Here is a 13,489-nt window from a genome sequence, read left to right on the forward strand (position 1 = left end):
CTCTATATGAAGTTACCCAAATACATAATTGTTGTAAAAAATCACACCCACACAAAATAAAAAACACAAAATTTAACGTGGTTCAGCACAAGCCTATTCCACCAATAAATTCACTATCAAGAAAAAATAATTACAACTACTAATTATTTTTTCTCACCCTCACAAATTACTCAAATAAAACTAAAGGAATTTGACGCACCTCTCCACTTCGTGAACTCTCTACAATGCATTCCATATAATGGCTAACTAACTATTCATATATACAGGCCACTAAAACCTAGCTCTTTTAATATTCTAATTATTAAACTTCATAATTTAAATTATACTAAACTTCCTAAACTAATTGGGTAAATTTTAACAATCAGATGTACTTGAACTTATATAGTTGTAACACTATAGTCCTTTAATTTAAAAATATAACATAAAATCCTCAACTTTTAAATTTAGCACAAGAAAATCCTCTAATCTCCAATCACCGATTTTCTAGTTAGACGTTGACTGGACAATTTCAGTAATGCTTAGTCATCATTTCTCTTTCTTCTCTCAAGTCATGTGTAAATTGAATCCTTCTATTCTCTATAGAGAAAATAATTTTTTTATGTGTTGAGAGAATAATTTTAGACTTTGCATAAGAAAGAAAAGAAAAATGTTGACTAAATACCACGCTAAATCTGTTCACGTTAGCATCTAACCTAAAATCAAGAATTGAAGTCGAGAGATTTTACAGTGTAAAATTTGAAAGTTGAAGGGGTTTTATATTACATTTTAAAGTTGAAGGACTATAATGTTACAACCATATAAGATCAGGGACAGCTGTTAAAATTTATCATAAACTAATCAAACTTCCTAATTCCAATTGGACTTGGACTCTAACAATAATCTATGCTCTTTTATATGGTTAATGTAATTTTTTCCTAAAAAGTTGAGAGCTATCTTTAAAGTCTTCACTATATAGGGGTTACAGTCATTTTTTTCTATTTCTTTTTTATTTGTTTTTTTACATTAGATTATTTTCCTGTTTTAGTTAAATATTTATTTTTTTATGCAGCCAGAAAAAAGTCAAAGATATATAAAAAAATTACATAAAAAATTTAACTACAAGCAAAAATAATTAAAAATATTAGCAGAAATGAAATAAAAAAATGAAATGTATATGATAATTTGGTCAATGAATCAAATGTTAAAATAGTCCAAATGTGTAATCTTATCAAATTAGGAAATATTTAGTATCGTCAAATTTATTTGACCAATAATATAGGTAAATTTTAATCCATTTTTAAATAAAATAATATTATTATATTTAAATTAATTAATTAATTATATAAACTACCATTAATTTATATATAAAAAATCAAAAATATATTTTTGTTGTATAATTTCGCCATAAACTAATTTAAAAGTTACTATTAAAAAAGAAAATTTATTTAATTAAATTAATTAAGTAAAAATTTTAAATAAAAATTAATTTAATAATAAAAATTTATTATTATTATTATATATATATAATTTATATTTTTTTATTAATTAAATTGATTAATACTAGCAAATGCGGATGTGGAAATAGATATTGCTTAATAAAAACATGTTAAGATATTTTAGTAAGTAAATTCTCATAAACAAATTAAGTTACATTCACTGTTTCATGTACGATTCCTTTATTGCTTCCTTATTTAATAAAAATTAATTATAAAACTATAAAGTTAACATCCCCTCATTATTTATGATTAATATACAATTTTTATATAATTTTTATTATATATATATATATATTATCCTTGTTTTAAACATTTACATCATACATAATATTGATAAGACTAAAATACCCCTGCACGGGAACACCTGGCTATAAAAACAACTGCAATTGCCACAACCGCTACTCAAACTTTACTTGTACGTGGAAAAGGTTATATCTAAGCACGTAATTAAAGTGTATGTAAAGTAGTGGCTTATATCATTCGGTTATAACTCAATAATTAAACTCAACTGATGAAATTTGGTTATTCAATAAAAATAAGTTTAATTTAATTATTTTTTTTAATAATAATAAAAATTTTTAATTTTCAATTATCGATTCAGTTACTTTTGACTTAATAACCGTACTAATCAAAATAATTGAATTTCTATTAATTAATATATTAATTATATTTTTTATGATTTTATAACAATATTTAACTTATAATTATTATCTTATTAATATTCGATTATATTTATTATTTTTTATGAATAAAAATTATAAATAAATTTTTATTAATAATTAATTAATAATATAAAAAATATATTTTATTTTTTCCAATTAATTCAATTATGACCGATAGAATATTTTCGGTTTTGATTAATTTTAGTTTTATATCAATTTCAATTTGATTTGATTAATAATTTTAGAGTATGTTAATTAATGTAAATGTAAATATTTAATCTAATAATTTGATTAGTTAAAAATTTAATTTAATTCAATTCAATTCAATTTGATTAATGTAAATGTGAATATTTAATCTAATAATTGTTAAACTAATTCTCATATAAACTTGAGCTTACAGCAAACACCCTTGTAAAAAAAATGCTCATAACTACTTCTCATAGTCCCAAGCATATCCTTTCCTCCCTTCCTTAATCCGTTCCATTAAATGAAGATTAAATTAATTGCATGGTTGTTTAAGTGTAACAAGAGATGAAGTCCAATATACAAAATGTTCAATGAATCATTATTAGCTTTTCCCATTGCAATAACTTCGGTGGGATAAATTTTAACAACTATCCCTAAACTTATATGATTGTAACATTATAGTCCTTCAACTTTAAAATGTAACATGAAACCTCCATCAACTTTTAAATTTTATACAGTAAAATCTCTCTGACTTTCAATTATTGATTTTTCAATTAGATGCTGATGTAAATAGATCCAGTGAGGCGCTTAGTCAGCATTTTTCTTTCTTTCCTTATACAAAGTATATAATTATTCACTCTACACATGAAAAATTATGTTCTCTATGGAGAGCAGAAGGATTCAATTTACATATGGTTTGAGAGAGGAAAGAGAAATGATGACTAAGCGTTACGGTGGAACTGTCCAGGTCAATATATAACTGGAAAACCGGTGATTGAAGGCCGAAGGGATTTTACTGTGTAAAATTTGAAAATTGAAGGAGTTTTATGTTACATTTTTAAATTAAAGGACTGTAATGTTATAACTATATAAGTTCAAAAACGGTTGTTAAAATTTACCCAACTTCGTTGTATCCAAAGTTTTTAGCTGTAATACCTTTGAATGTTTAATGGGTGAATTACAAAATCATCCCTGTAGTTTAGCATAATTAATAAATTAACCCATTTATTTTTAAAAGATAATTATTACATCTACATAGTTTGAACCCCTTAATATATAGGTCGCTACATTTAAATTTTATGGCATGATTGAGGGTGGTTTTTGCCATTTTAGGCTTCGCTTATTTTGTGATAAAATATTTTTTAAAATATATATTTTTTTATTTTGAGCGTTTTCGATATTCAGAAAATGAGTTAATGGAAAAGTATTTTTTAGAGAGAAAATTAAATTATTTTTAAGGAAAAGATTTTGATAATCTTATTAAAATACGAAAACACTTATATATGCATAGTGTAAACACATATTATTTTTTAATGTTGCAATTAAATAATAAAAAATATTTTATGAATAATTTTGTTAAAAAAATAAAAATTATTTTCTATGGAATAAATAGAGCCTTTTATTTTGCTTTTTGCTCTTTGTAATTAAACCCTAGTTGGAATTGGAATTTTTGGAGTTGATGATCCAACCTCATGAATTTTGATTTCATTTGATTTGAAATTTTTTTAAATTCACCCTTAAGGACTTGTATATTTGTCGCTATAAACATGTTTTTTAATATTTTTGTAAATAATAGATATATTAATAATATTTTTTAATTTTTAATTTTTTAATTACTTCTTAAAAAATTTTATATTTAATTGAAGTTAAATATAAGTAGATGAAGAATTTTAGAAAATCTCCAATTAGACCGATTCAAAAGTTTCCTACCATCTGTGCACCGGTAATATTATACTAGCTCGCCTTGATTAAAAAATCTTCTTTTGCTAAGGTAATCTATATTTATATTATCTATAAATATATGAAAGAAAGACTATTGACTTTATTCAAATTACCTTTCATTTTTAAAATTAATTACAATTATATTTTTATTATTTAAATTAATTTTAAAATTTATATAAATCTAAAATTGTTAATTTTAGAGTTCATATAAATTTAAAATTCTGAATCTACTTATATTTAACTTCAATTAAATATAAAATTTTATAAGAAGTAATAAAATAAATTAAAAAATTAATAAATAAAAATAAAAAAATAAAAAATATTATTAATCTATCTATTATTCACATAAGCAATCATATGCATTTTTTTATAATCCTTTACTGATTGGGTGGTAAATTGTGGGTACAAGTTATCAAAGATTGTATATTTGCATAGCATCATAAAAATAATGCTCTCCTTAACCTTGCACTACACTCAACACCTGTCGATAATAATTTATATATATATTTAAGAGAGCAATATTTTTTAAATTCTTTCAGTATATTCAAATAATTAGCCCTCAGGATTACAACCAAAAAAGCAGTTTCTTTACGATGTGAATTAATATCCATGTACGGCATGGAGCGAAGGACAGTGAATCCGCCCATTTTTTAATGGAAAGTATGCATGAATGGACAGTGAATCGCCCGCAACGTATCTATAAATACACGCGATTCCTTAAACGCAGCACGCTCTGTATTCTTCTTTCCTCCATTGTCTTCACTCTCTTGGTGACCACTGAAGACCAGAGAAGCCAAATACACACTGCCTTCACTCTCAGTAAATAATCATCCATTCCCCAGTATTATTTGTGCTTTCTAGCTTTCTGCTTGAATGAGTCTTTGATAGTCTTGTGTTTAGCGTCTATTTTTTTTCTTAATTGGTCTCTGATACTCTGATTTTGGTTGTATTTCCGTGTCAATCTGTGTTTTCATTTCTGTAATAACAAGCATTTTTGGTATGAATCCATCTATATTTTGGGAAGCTGATAAGTCACTTATGAGATGATCGTTTCTGTTTTGATTGCAAGATGGAAGAAGCTGGTGGATCCTGTCCAAAACCAACGAAACGTTCTATCATAGCCAGGCCTGGGTTTGGAAGTAGCGGGCATCCCATGCCATTGCTCAGCAACCACTTCAAAGTTTCTGTCAATGTCACAGATGTCGTGTTTTACCAGTATAGTGTATGTTCACCCAGTGGTTTTCTGCTTATTGTCTGCTTTGTTTCTGGTATTTCAATATATATATATATGCCTTATGCCTTACAATGTTGCAGGTTTCTATTACTGCCGAAGATAACAGAGTTGTTGATGAAAAGCGAAAAATAATTGATAGGCTTTGCCAGACGTACTCATGTGAACTAGCTGCTAAAAGCTTCGCATATGATGGTGAGAAAACCCTCTATTCATTGGTTCGTCTGCCACAGTCCTGGATGGAGTTCACTGTAGTTCCTAAGGAATCAATTGCAAAACGGTATGTGAATTTTCCATCCACTTCTATGATTTGCGTGTTGGAGTGTTTTATGCTGGAATTAACTTGTGTTGAATTAAACTTTCTTTGCATGATAATGGAAGTTGCAACGCTGATGGTGGTCGTAGCTTTGCGGTAACTTGTGAGAGGTCTAAACGTCGTTTGCGGTCAGAGACTTTTAAAGTGGAAATAGTTTATGCTGCGAAAATCCCTTTAAATTCCCTTGCTCTGTCTCTCCATGGAAATGAGACAAATAATAATACTCGAGATGCTTTAAGAGTGCTGGATAGTATCTTGAAGAACAGGCAAAGCCGGTGGCTTCCGTTAAGGCAGACATTCTTTCATGACGATCCAAAGAACTTCACTGATGTCGGAGGAGGTGTAACAGGAGTTAGGGGATACCATTCCAGCTTCCGTACCACTCAGGGTGGCTTGTCTCTTAATATGGGTATTAAGTTTTTATTTTTTTGTTTAAATCAAAATTTGGTTTGAGTAGAATGTTGTGTTGTGTTGTGTTGTACTTGTAATTTCTGTGTTTTTAATTTGTTGCTGCTTATTCATTGATGTCTGCCATTCTTCTTCTTTCCGGTGTGCTCCAGATGTGACTATGACGATGTTCCTAACCCCTGGACCAGTGATTGATTTTCTGAAAGCTAATCAGAATGTACAGGATCCATGCTGTATTGACTGGGTGAAGGTAATAAGTTGCTAAACTGCATCCGCAAAATCCAGCATAGTTTTGTGTTGTTGAAAATTGATTTATATGTTGATCTACAGGCCAAAAGTATGTTGAAAAATTTGAGGGTTAAGCCAAGGCACCGTAACAAGGAATATAAAATTATAGGCTTGAGCCAAAAGGTCTGCAAGGAGCAATAGTAAGCGGTTCTTTGCCATCTGTGCCTTTTCCTTCTTTGAATTGTCACTCTTCGTTTTGTATCCATTGTGAACCTCTAACTTTGCTCTCATTTCCTAGTTTTTCAATGAAAGTGAGAAGCCATGATTGTGCAAATGGTGAGCCGCAGGTTGTGAAGATAACAGTGTATGAGTATTTTACTAAACACTGTGGCATAGAACTCACCGACTCTGCATGTCTGCCTTGCCTTGATGTTGGCAATACTAAACAACCAATCTATCTGCCAATAGAGGTATGCTGAATTTTCTTACGCAACATTCTTATTTTTAGCTTGTGTTGCTTTAATCTTGTCTTACTTCCTATGCTTTTCCCTGTGTTGCAGCTTTGTACGCTTGTTCCGCTCCAGCGTTATGCAAAAGCTCTATTCCCAACTCTAAGAGCATCTTTGGTTGCAAGTTCTAGACAAAACCCTCAAGATAGAAAACGAACTGTGATTGATGTAAGTCTTCTTTTATCTGTATGCTATTTTTATGTGGCCTTAACTAATGTAAAAGCATTTGTATCATTTGGCAGGCTGTGAGAAACTACCGTTGCGATGATGATTCTTTGCTTTCTGCAAGTGGTGTTTCTATAGAAAGACAAATGATGCAAGTTGACAGTCGCGTACTTGAAACTCCAACGGTAAATCTTTCTTTTTCTTGTTCCGCACCCCATCTGTGATTCTCTCTGTGCATTTAAATTGATAAAATGCATCTGCATGTAATACGCAGTTGAGGGTAGGAAACAAGGAAGACTTTTTCCCCAGGAATGGTCGGTGGAACTTCAATCACAAGGTACTGTGACTCTCTATTTTGGCTGAACTTTGCTGATTTTATATTTCATTTGTCATCTATTACGTCTAATGTTATTTAAATCTTCTCCAATTGCAGACTCTTTTCAAAACCACTTGCATTGATCGATGGGCTGTGGTTAACTTTTCTGCTCCCTGCTATACTGATAAAATCTTCCATGATCTCATAAGCTGTGGAAGGAGAATGGGCATAGTATGTTCTTGAATTACATTATTATTTTCAATCTTAACCTTTGTAAATTCTGTTTCTATGGCTCAGATGCCTGTTCTATATATGCGTCCTTGAAGCAAATTGAAAGCCCACGTACCCCAATATGGGAGGACCCAAAATCTAGAGGAGACAAACCTCTTGATAGAGTAGAAAATATGTTTGAGATGCTGAACAGAGCTAAGCTTCTGAAAGATACCCAGTTTATTTTGTGCGTCTTGCCAGAGAAGAAATCTGACATTTATGGTATATTAATCATCTGTCTCTGTATTACATTTCTTAGGGTAACTCATTGAAATTACTTGACAAATATGTTCTCTTGCACTCCCAGGACCATGGAAGAAGAAATGTCTTTGTGATTTTGGCATTGTTACACAGTGCATTTACCCATCCACGATTAATGATCGGTATCTTACCAATGTACTTCTTAAGATCAATTCTAAGGTATTTCTTGAAAATAGGACCATGAAGTATCTCTATTTGTTTATCCTTTAGATGAGACATTGAGTTAAAGTTGTGTCTTTTATTATAGCTTGGAGGAATTAATTCTCTGTTGGCAATTGAGGATTCCATGAAAATACCCCTCATAAAAGATACTCCTACAATGATTTTGGGCATGGGCGTGTCTCTTGGCTTTCCTGGCCGATCAGATATACCATCAGTAGCCGCGGTAAAATTTGAATTCTAATGAATTTTTTCATGCTCAGTATTGATAATGTTGCTATTTTCAGGTTGTCGGATCTCTATATTGGCCACATATTTCAAGGTATAGAGCTTCTGTAAGAGCTCAATCTCCTAAGGAGGAGATGATTGATGCTCTATACAACCCTTTAGCTAATGGGAAGGATGATGGTATGATGAGGTAATGTAGTAAATAGATTTCCATCACATTTGTCAGATTATCAACCTTTGAAGCCTTATTTACATCGTTGGATCCATTGAAATAATGGTTTCTGGTAACAGCAAAACTGTCTTTAATTTCATCAGATAGTCCCATAATCAATATTGTACATAAACATTGCAAAGAATTGTTGTTTTCCTGATTCTATCACTCATCTGAGTTGAGGAATTGTTCACTGTTGCAGGAAGCTGCTAGAGGACTTCTGTCACACAAGCAATGGAAACAAACCAAAGCACATTATTGTTTTCAGGTATCACTGCATTATGTTAATTATATTTTGACTTCTAATTTGTTTATTTTTTGGGAAATTTTCCAAATGTCTAGGTTCTAGAAAATTTGAGTGACACATGGATTGCTGCCAATTTGTTTATTTTCCATCATAGGGCAATGCCTTGGTGGGATAACAACACTTGGCAGTGGCCCTGAGAATGCCTCACCTATCAATATTCAATCGGTGCCTTTCATTCAAAATTCTCTTTGAAGGACCTGAAGAAAGTAAATATGAGGCTTAGAATTGTCATTCTTGATTGCGCATTTAACAATGAGATCTAATGTTGCACCTGTAAGCACAATTAATGGGTGCGAACAAGATTATTCTACTTGTTAAAATTATCTTTTTCTTTCTATTTAAACTGTTTAATTATTTGCATTATTAACAGCCAATTAGAACTTAATTATGGTAGATAAGATATATTTGGGATTTATTTGAATATACTTGTTTCCTACTGCTGGATTCTTTTGGTTGATGAACTTCGACTTGATGCTTTCAGGAATGGAGTGGCTGAGTCACAGTTCAGTAAGGTTTTGAACGTTGAAGTGGAGCAGATCCTAAAGGTTCTGCTACAGATTTGTGCCTATTGTAGTACTGTACTTGTTCTTTTTGCTCCATTGTAAAGTTTGTGGGCTGCTGTAGGACCTGCTGATAAGGGGAGATATAAAATGAATTTTCCAATTGTTGTTATTTTCAAGTTGATGAACTTTCTTGTTTTACAGGCCTATCAGGATCATTTTAAAAGTGAGGTAGACATTCCCAAGTTCACGGTAATTGTTGCTCAGAAGGATCGCCACACTAAGCTATTTCAAGATATTAGCCCTGAAAATGTTCCTTCTGGTCAGTTAGTCTGCAGAGTTGTTTTATTTTTATGTTTTTCATTTCTTTGTTTTTCATGATGCAATACCCCACAAAATTTCACAGGGACCGTTGTAGATACAGAGATTGTGCATCCCAGAAACTATGATTTTTACTTGTGCGCTCATGCAAGCATGACTGTAAGTATTCTGCCTCCTCTCTCTATCACACACACAGTGATGCTTGATCTGATACACCTGCGAGCATAACCTCGGTTTTCTTAATAACGAATCAAACGCGTATGCATTATTTTTATTTTTCTGCATTATGATAGGGAACTTCAAGGCCTGCACACTATCATATCTTGCTTGATGAGATTGGATTCTCTCCTGATGAGTTGCAAAATCTTATCCATGCTCTTTCTTATGTGTAAGCTTTCAAGCTCGAATTCCTTCTCATCCATCATTTGAATGCAAAATTTTTCATCCTCATGATCATTTGATTGGATTTACTTATTTTTCAGGAACCAAAGGAGTACTACCGCTATCAGAACAGGTAATTTTACTGCACATTTCAATACTCAACAAGATAATTCGTAGTGCCTTAACAATGTTGTTGTCGTATTTCCTGCAGTGGCTCCTTTGCGTTATGCTAACCTTGCTGCACGACAGATGGGGCAGTTTATGAAGTTTGAGGATAATTTGTCTGAAATCTCTTCAGGACAGGGTCCAGTTCCAGAGCTGCCTAGGTTGCACGAGAATGTTGCTAGTTCGATGTTCTTCTGCTGATGTGCTGCTGATTGTTCTTCCTAATATAGTAGTTTTGCGTTTGTTGGCTATAGCTGCCAGTGTGCTAAGGCTTACTACTACTGTTTCCTGTGGAGCTGAATGCTTTCTGACAGTACTATAATAAAGTTTCCTTAAAGCTTATCCTGTTTCTTTTAATAACTAAAATATAATATTTTATAATCGTTGGTACCAATGACATTTCTCTAAAATGAAGTATCTACGTGAAGATCATGATAAATAGAGAGTGTGTTTATTTTTATTTAATTAAAAAGATGATAGGAAGGGTTCACAAACTCGCTATGATCACGTCTTAGAGATCTTTTACGGTGAAAAATGTACCAGATGGTCTCTTTTTGAAGTTTTCAATGTAAGGAAAATGATAGTGACCTTGCATTTCCCAAATGAAAGTTGGTTTGCCCAAAATTTTGCCACAAAGGTTTATAGGTCCAAAACTTCATTCATTCGATTCATATTAATTAGAATGCTTTGGGGCGCGAGATTAGGGATGGCAATGGTCAAGTTTTTGCAGACATCCAATCCGATCTAATATGGTTAGGTTTAGGTAGTATATAAATAGGTTGCGGATTGAATTGAAAATTTAATACTCCTAATAAGTTCGGATTTTATATATTGGGTATTCATTACTCAAATTTATTTATATAAATACTTAGTTAAATATAAAATATATGTTTTTATAACAATATTTATAAATTTTTAAAATTTTATTTTATATAAAATAAAATTAACATATTTTACAGAATTTTTAAAATTTTAAAATATAAACTATAAATAAAAATAATTTTTATATAGATTTTTAATTAAAATATATAAAATTAATTGGATTCGATATTTTTCAGATAATAATGATTGAGTTTGAGTTGTTTAAGAATAAATTTTAATCGAATTTTAAGACAAATTTGAGTATTAATCAAATTTGAGTTTAGCTAATTATAATTTTTGTGAGTACCCCTATCTCTATGTAAAATTGTAAGGAACAGTAGACACTAAAATATATTGGAATAAAATATAAAAAAAAATTATAAAGTTAAAAAATTAAATTTAAAACAAAAATTTAAAAAAAAAATTAAATTTTATATATTGAAATACATCATAAAAAACAAAATTTGAGAAGTTACACTCTTTTCTCCCTTTATCCAATTTCTGTTCATTTTATGTTGTGTTGCTGAAAGGAGGATTGCTACTGTTTTAATGATTATTTTCATTTATTATATTATGAATTCTTAATATTAAAATTTGTATTTCTTAATTTAAATTATTAGTGATGGTGAGTTCATATTTTATATTATATTTAATAATAAAAGAAAATATAAAATATTACAATGATAATTTGTTAGCGATATTATGTTTTTTTTCTGTGCAGCAACAACCCATTTAAATATTTGATTATGAATGCAGCGGCAGGAAAGAGTATACAACGTTGGAAACTTAGAGTGAAGGAAAAGGCAGAGAAAAGAAAGAAAGAAGAAGGGAAATCCATGTGTCAAGTAGGTAGGATTTCACTTAAATTTTTAAATTTATTATATTTATGTAAAATGAAAATTTTAAATTGTATTTATTAATGATAATTTTTCCTATCACATTTTAATTCTATTACATTTATGTCAAATATTAATTTTTAATTAAATTTATTAATAATAATTTTTTCTTTATTTTGTAAACTGTTATAATATATAATTATTATATAATTTAATTTTTTTAAATATAATCCTTAATTAATTTGATCTTTCAAATTTAAATATTAAAAAAATAATTACTAAATATAATTATCATATATTATCATGCTCCTTAATTTTTATTTTGAGAACGTCAATGACTGTAAATTCAATGCTCATATTTATTTTAAAAGAAAACTACAACTGTTTAATATAATATTTTTAAACACATTTACTGCAATAAAATTTAGTGTTTAATTACTGATAATTTGTCAACAAAAAAATGTTTAATTTCAAAAAAATTCTATGAATATTATATTACTCTGTAGTTATTGCCATGACTAAAGGTTTAATTTTCTTTAAAATATTTATTCTAAATTAGAATCAAACTTCATGGGATACTTAATTTTTATGAGAAATTAAGGATTGAATTTTTTTTCTAAGCATGTCTAATTATTTTTTTTCTAAGCATGTCTATCCATTAATTTTTAAATTATTTTAAAAAAAAGTCAATATTAATTTTTTTTTTGTATTTCCTAAACAATTATAATATATAACTAGTAAATATAGTTATCATCCACTATTATATTCCTTAATTTTTAATTTCAAAACATTAACTGTAATTATATTTAGTATTTAATTGCTGATGATTTGCCAATGTAAGACGTGTAATATTTCATTAAATAATAATAATAATAATAATAATAATAATAATAATAATAATAATAATAATAATAATAATAAAGAATAACTTATGGCCAATAAAAAAAAAAAGAAAAGCTTATGGCCATTAAGGCCACTAATTTGAAAGTAATTGCCAACTTACTTGATAAAAGTTTATGGCTAATATTTTAGAGTTTTAATATTTTAAATAGCAACGTTAAAATTCTTTCAATTAAAAAATAGCTTTTTTTTAGTTAACAATGATTTAATGCCCTAAATAAATTTAATATGAACTTTCTCTATCTCTTTGCTTATAAATAGTTAATAACTTTTGGTTTTTGTCATTTGACATACACCAAACTTTTTTCTTCTCATCAACCATTATCTCTTCATCAATTGCTCTTAAATCCTCTTTTAATTTGCTCTATTATTTTTCTTGTTTCTTTTAAGAATTATTAGTTTCAATTCACAAATCTTATTATTTTTAATTCTTATTTTACTTTTCTCATTCCATTAAGCACAAGAAAATTAAAATAAATTAATTTTTTTTATAAAAAAAGAGTTGAACTAACATAAATTACGAATTAAATTAAAATAATCAAATAAAAATTAATATTATATTATAGTTAATTAATATAAAGTCAACCTATATTCTCTATATGAAGTTACCCAAATACATAATTGTTATAAAAAATCACACCCACACAAAATAAAAAACATAAAATTTAACGTGGTTCAGCACAAGCCTATTCCACCAATAAATTCACTATCAAGAAAAAATAATTACAACTACTAATTATTTTTTCTCACTCTCACAAATTACTCAAATAAAACTAAAGGAATTTGACGCACCTCTCCACTTCGTGAACTCTCTACAATGCATTCCATATAATGGCTAACTAACTATTCATATATACAGGCCACTAAAACC

At 28.9% G+C, this 13,489-nt stretch overlaps 1 protein-coding gene across 1 annotated transcript; it reads left to right on the forward strand.

Moving 5' to 3' along the window:
• The first annotated feature begins 4,737 nt into the window (after positions 1–4,737).
• On the forward strand, positions 4,738–10,363 carry LOC110633374 (protein argonaute 16-like). The gene is made up of 22 exons (XM_058129204.1): positions 4,738–4,864; positions 5,115–5,267; positions 5,360–5,556; positions 5,658–6,001; positions 6,153–6,250; positions 6,331–6,428; positions 6,527–6,698; positions 6,789–6,905; positions 6,980–7,087; positions 7,177–7,239; positions 7,336–7,449; positions 7,545–7,710; positions 7,796–7,908; positions 7,997–8,134; positions 8,196–8,326; positions 8,550–8,615; positions 9,136–9,199; positions 9,359–9,476; positions 9,561–9,634; positions 9,769–9,863; positions 9,958–9,989; positions 10,068–10,363. The coding sequence occupies exons 2-22, from the start codon at positions 5,115–5,117 to the stop codon at positions 10,220–10,222; spliced, it is 2,616 nt and encodes an 871-aa protein (XP_057985187.1). The 5' UTR covers positions 4,738–4,864; the 3' UTR covers positions 10,223–10,363.
• The last annotated feature ends 3,126 nt before the right edge of the window (positions 10,364–13,489 follow it).

Source organism: Hevea brasiliensis, chromosome 10 (genome assembly GCF_030052815.1).
Source record: "Hevea brasiliensis isolate MT/VB/25A 57/8 chromosome 10, ASM3005281v1, whole genome shotgun sequence".
Lineage (NCBI taxonomy): Eukaryota > Viridiplantae > Streptophyta > Magnoliopsida > Malpighiales > Euphorbiaceae > Hevea > Hevea brasiliensis.

Bases quoted from the DNA above. Each gene is read 5' to 3' on its own strand.
- LOC110633374 (XM_058129204.1), top strand. From the start codon at position 5,115: ATGGAAGAAGCTGGTGGATCCTGTCCAAAACCAACGAAACGTTCTATC. The intron at 7,450-7,544 runs GTATGTTCTTGA...GCGTCCTTGAAG, and splicing joins GTGGAAGGAGAATGGGCATA to CAAATTGAAAGCCCACGTAC. The intron at 8,616-9,135 runs GTATCACTGCAT...TGATGCTTTCAG, and splicing joins AAGCACATTATTGTTTTCAG to GAATGGAGTGGCTGAGTCAC.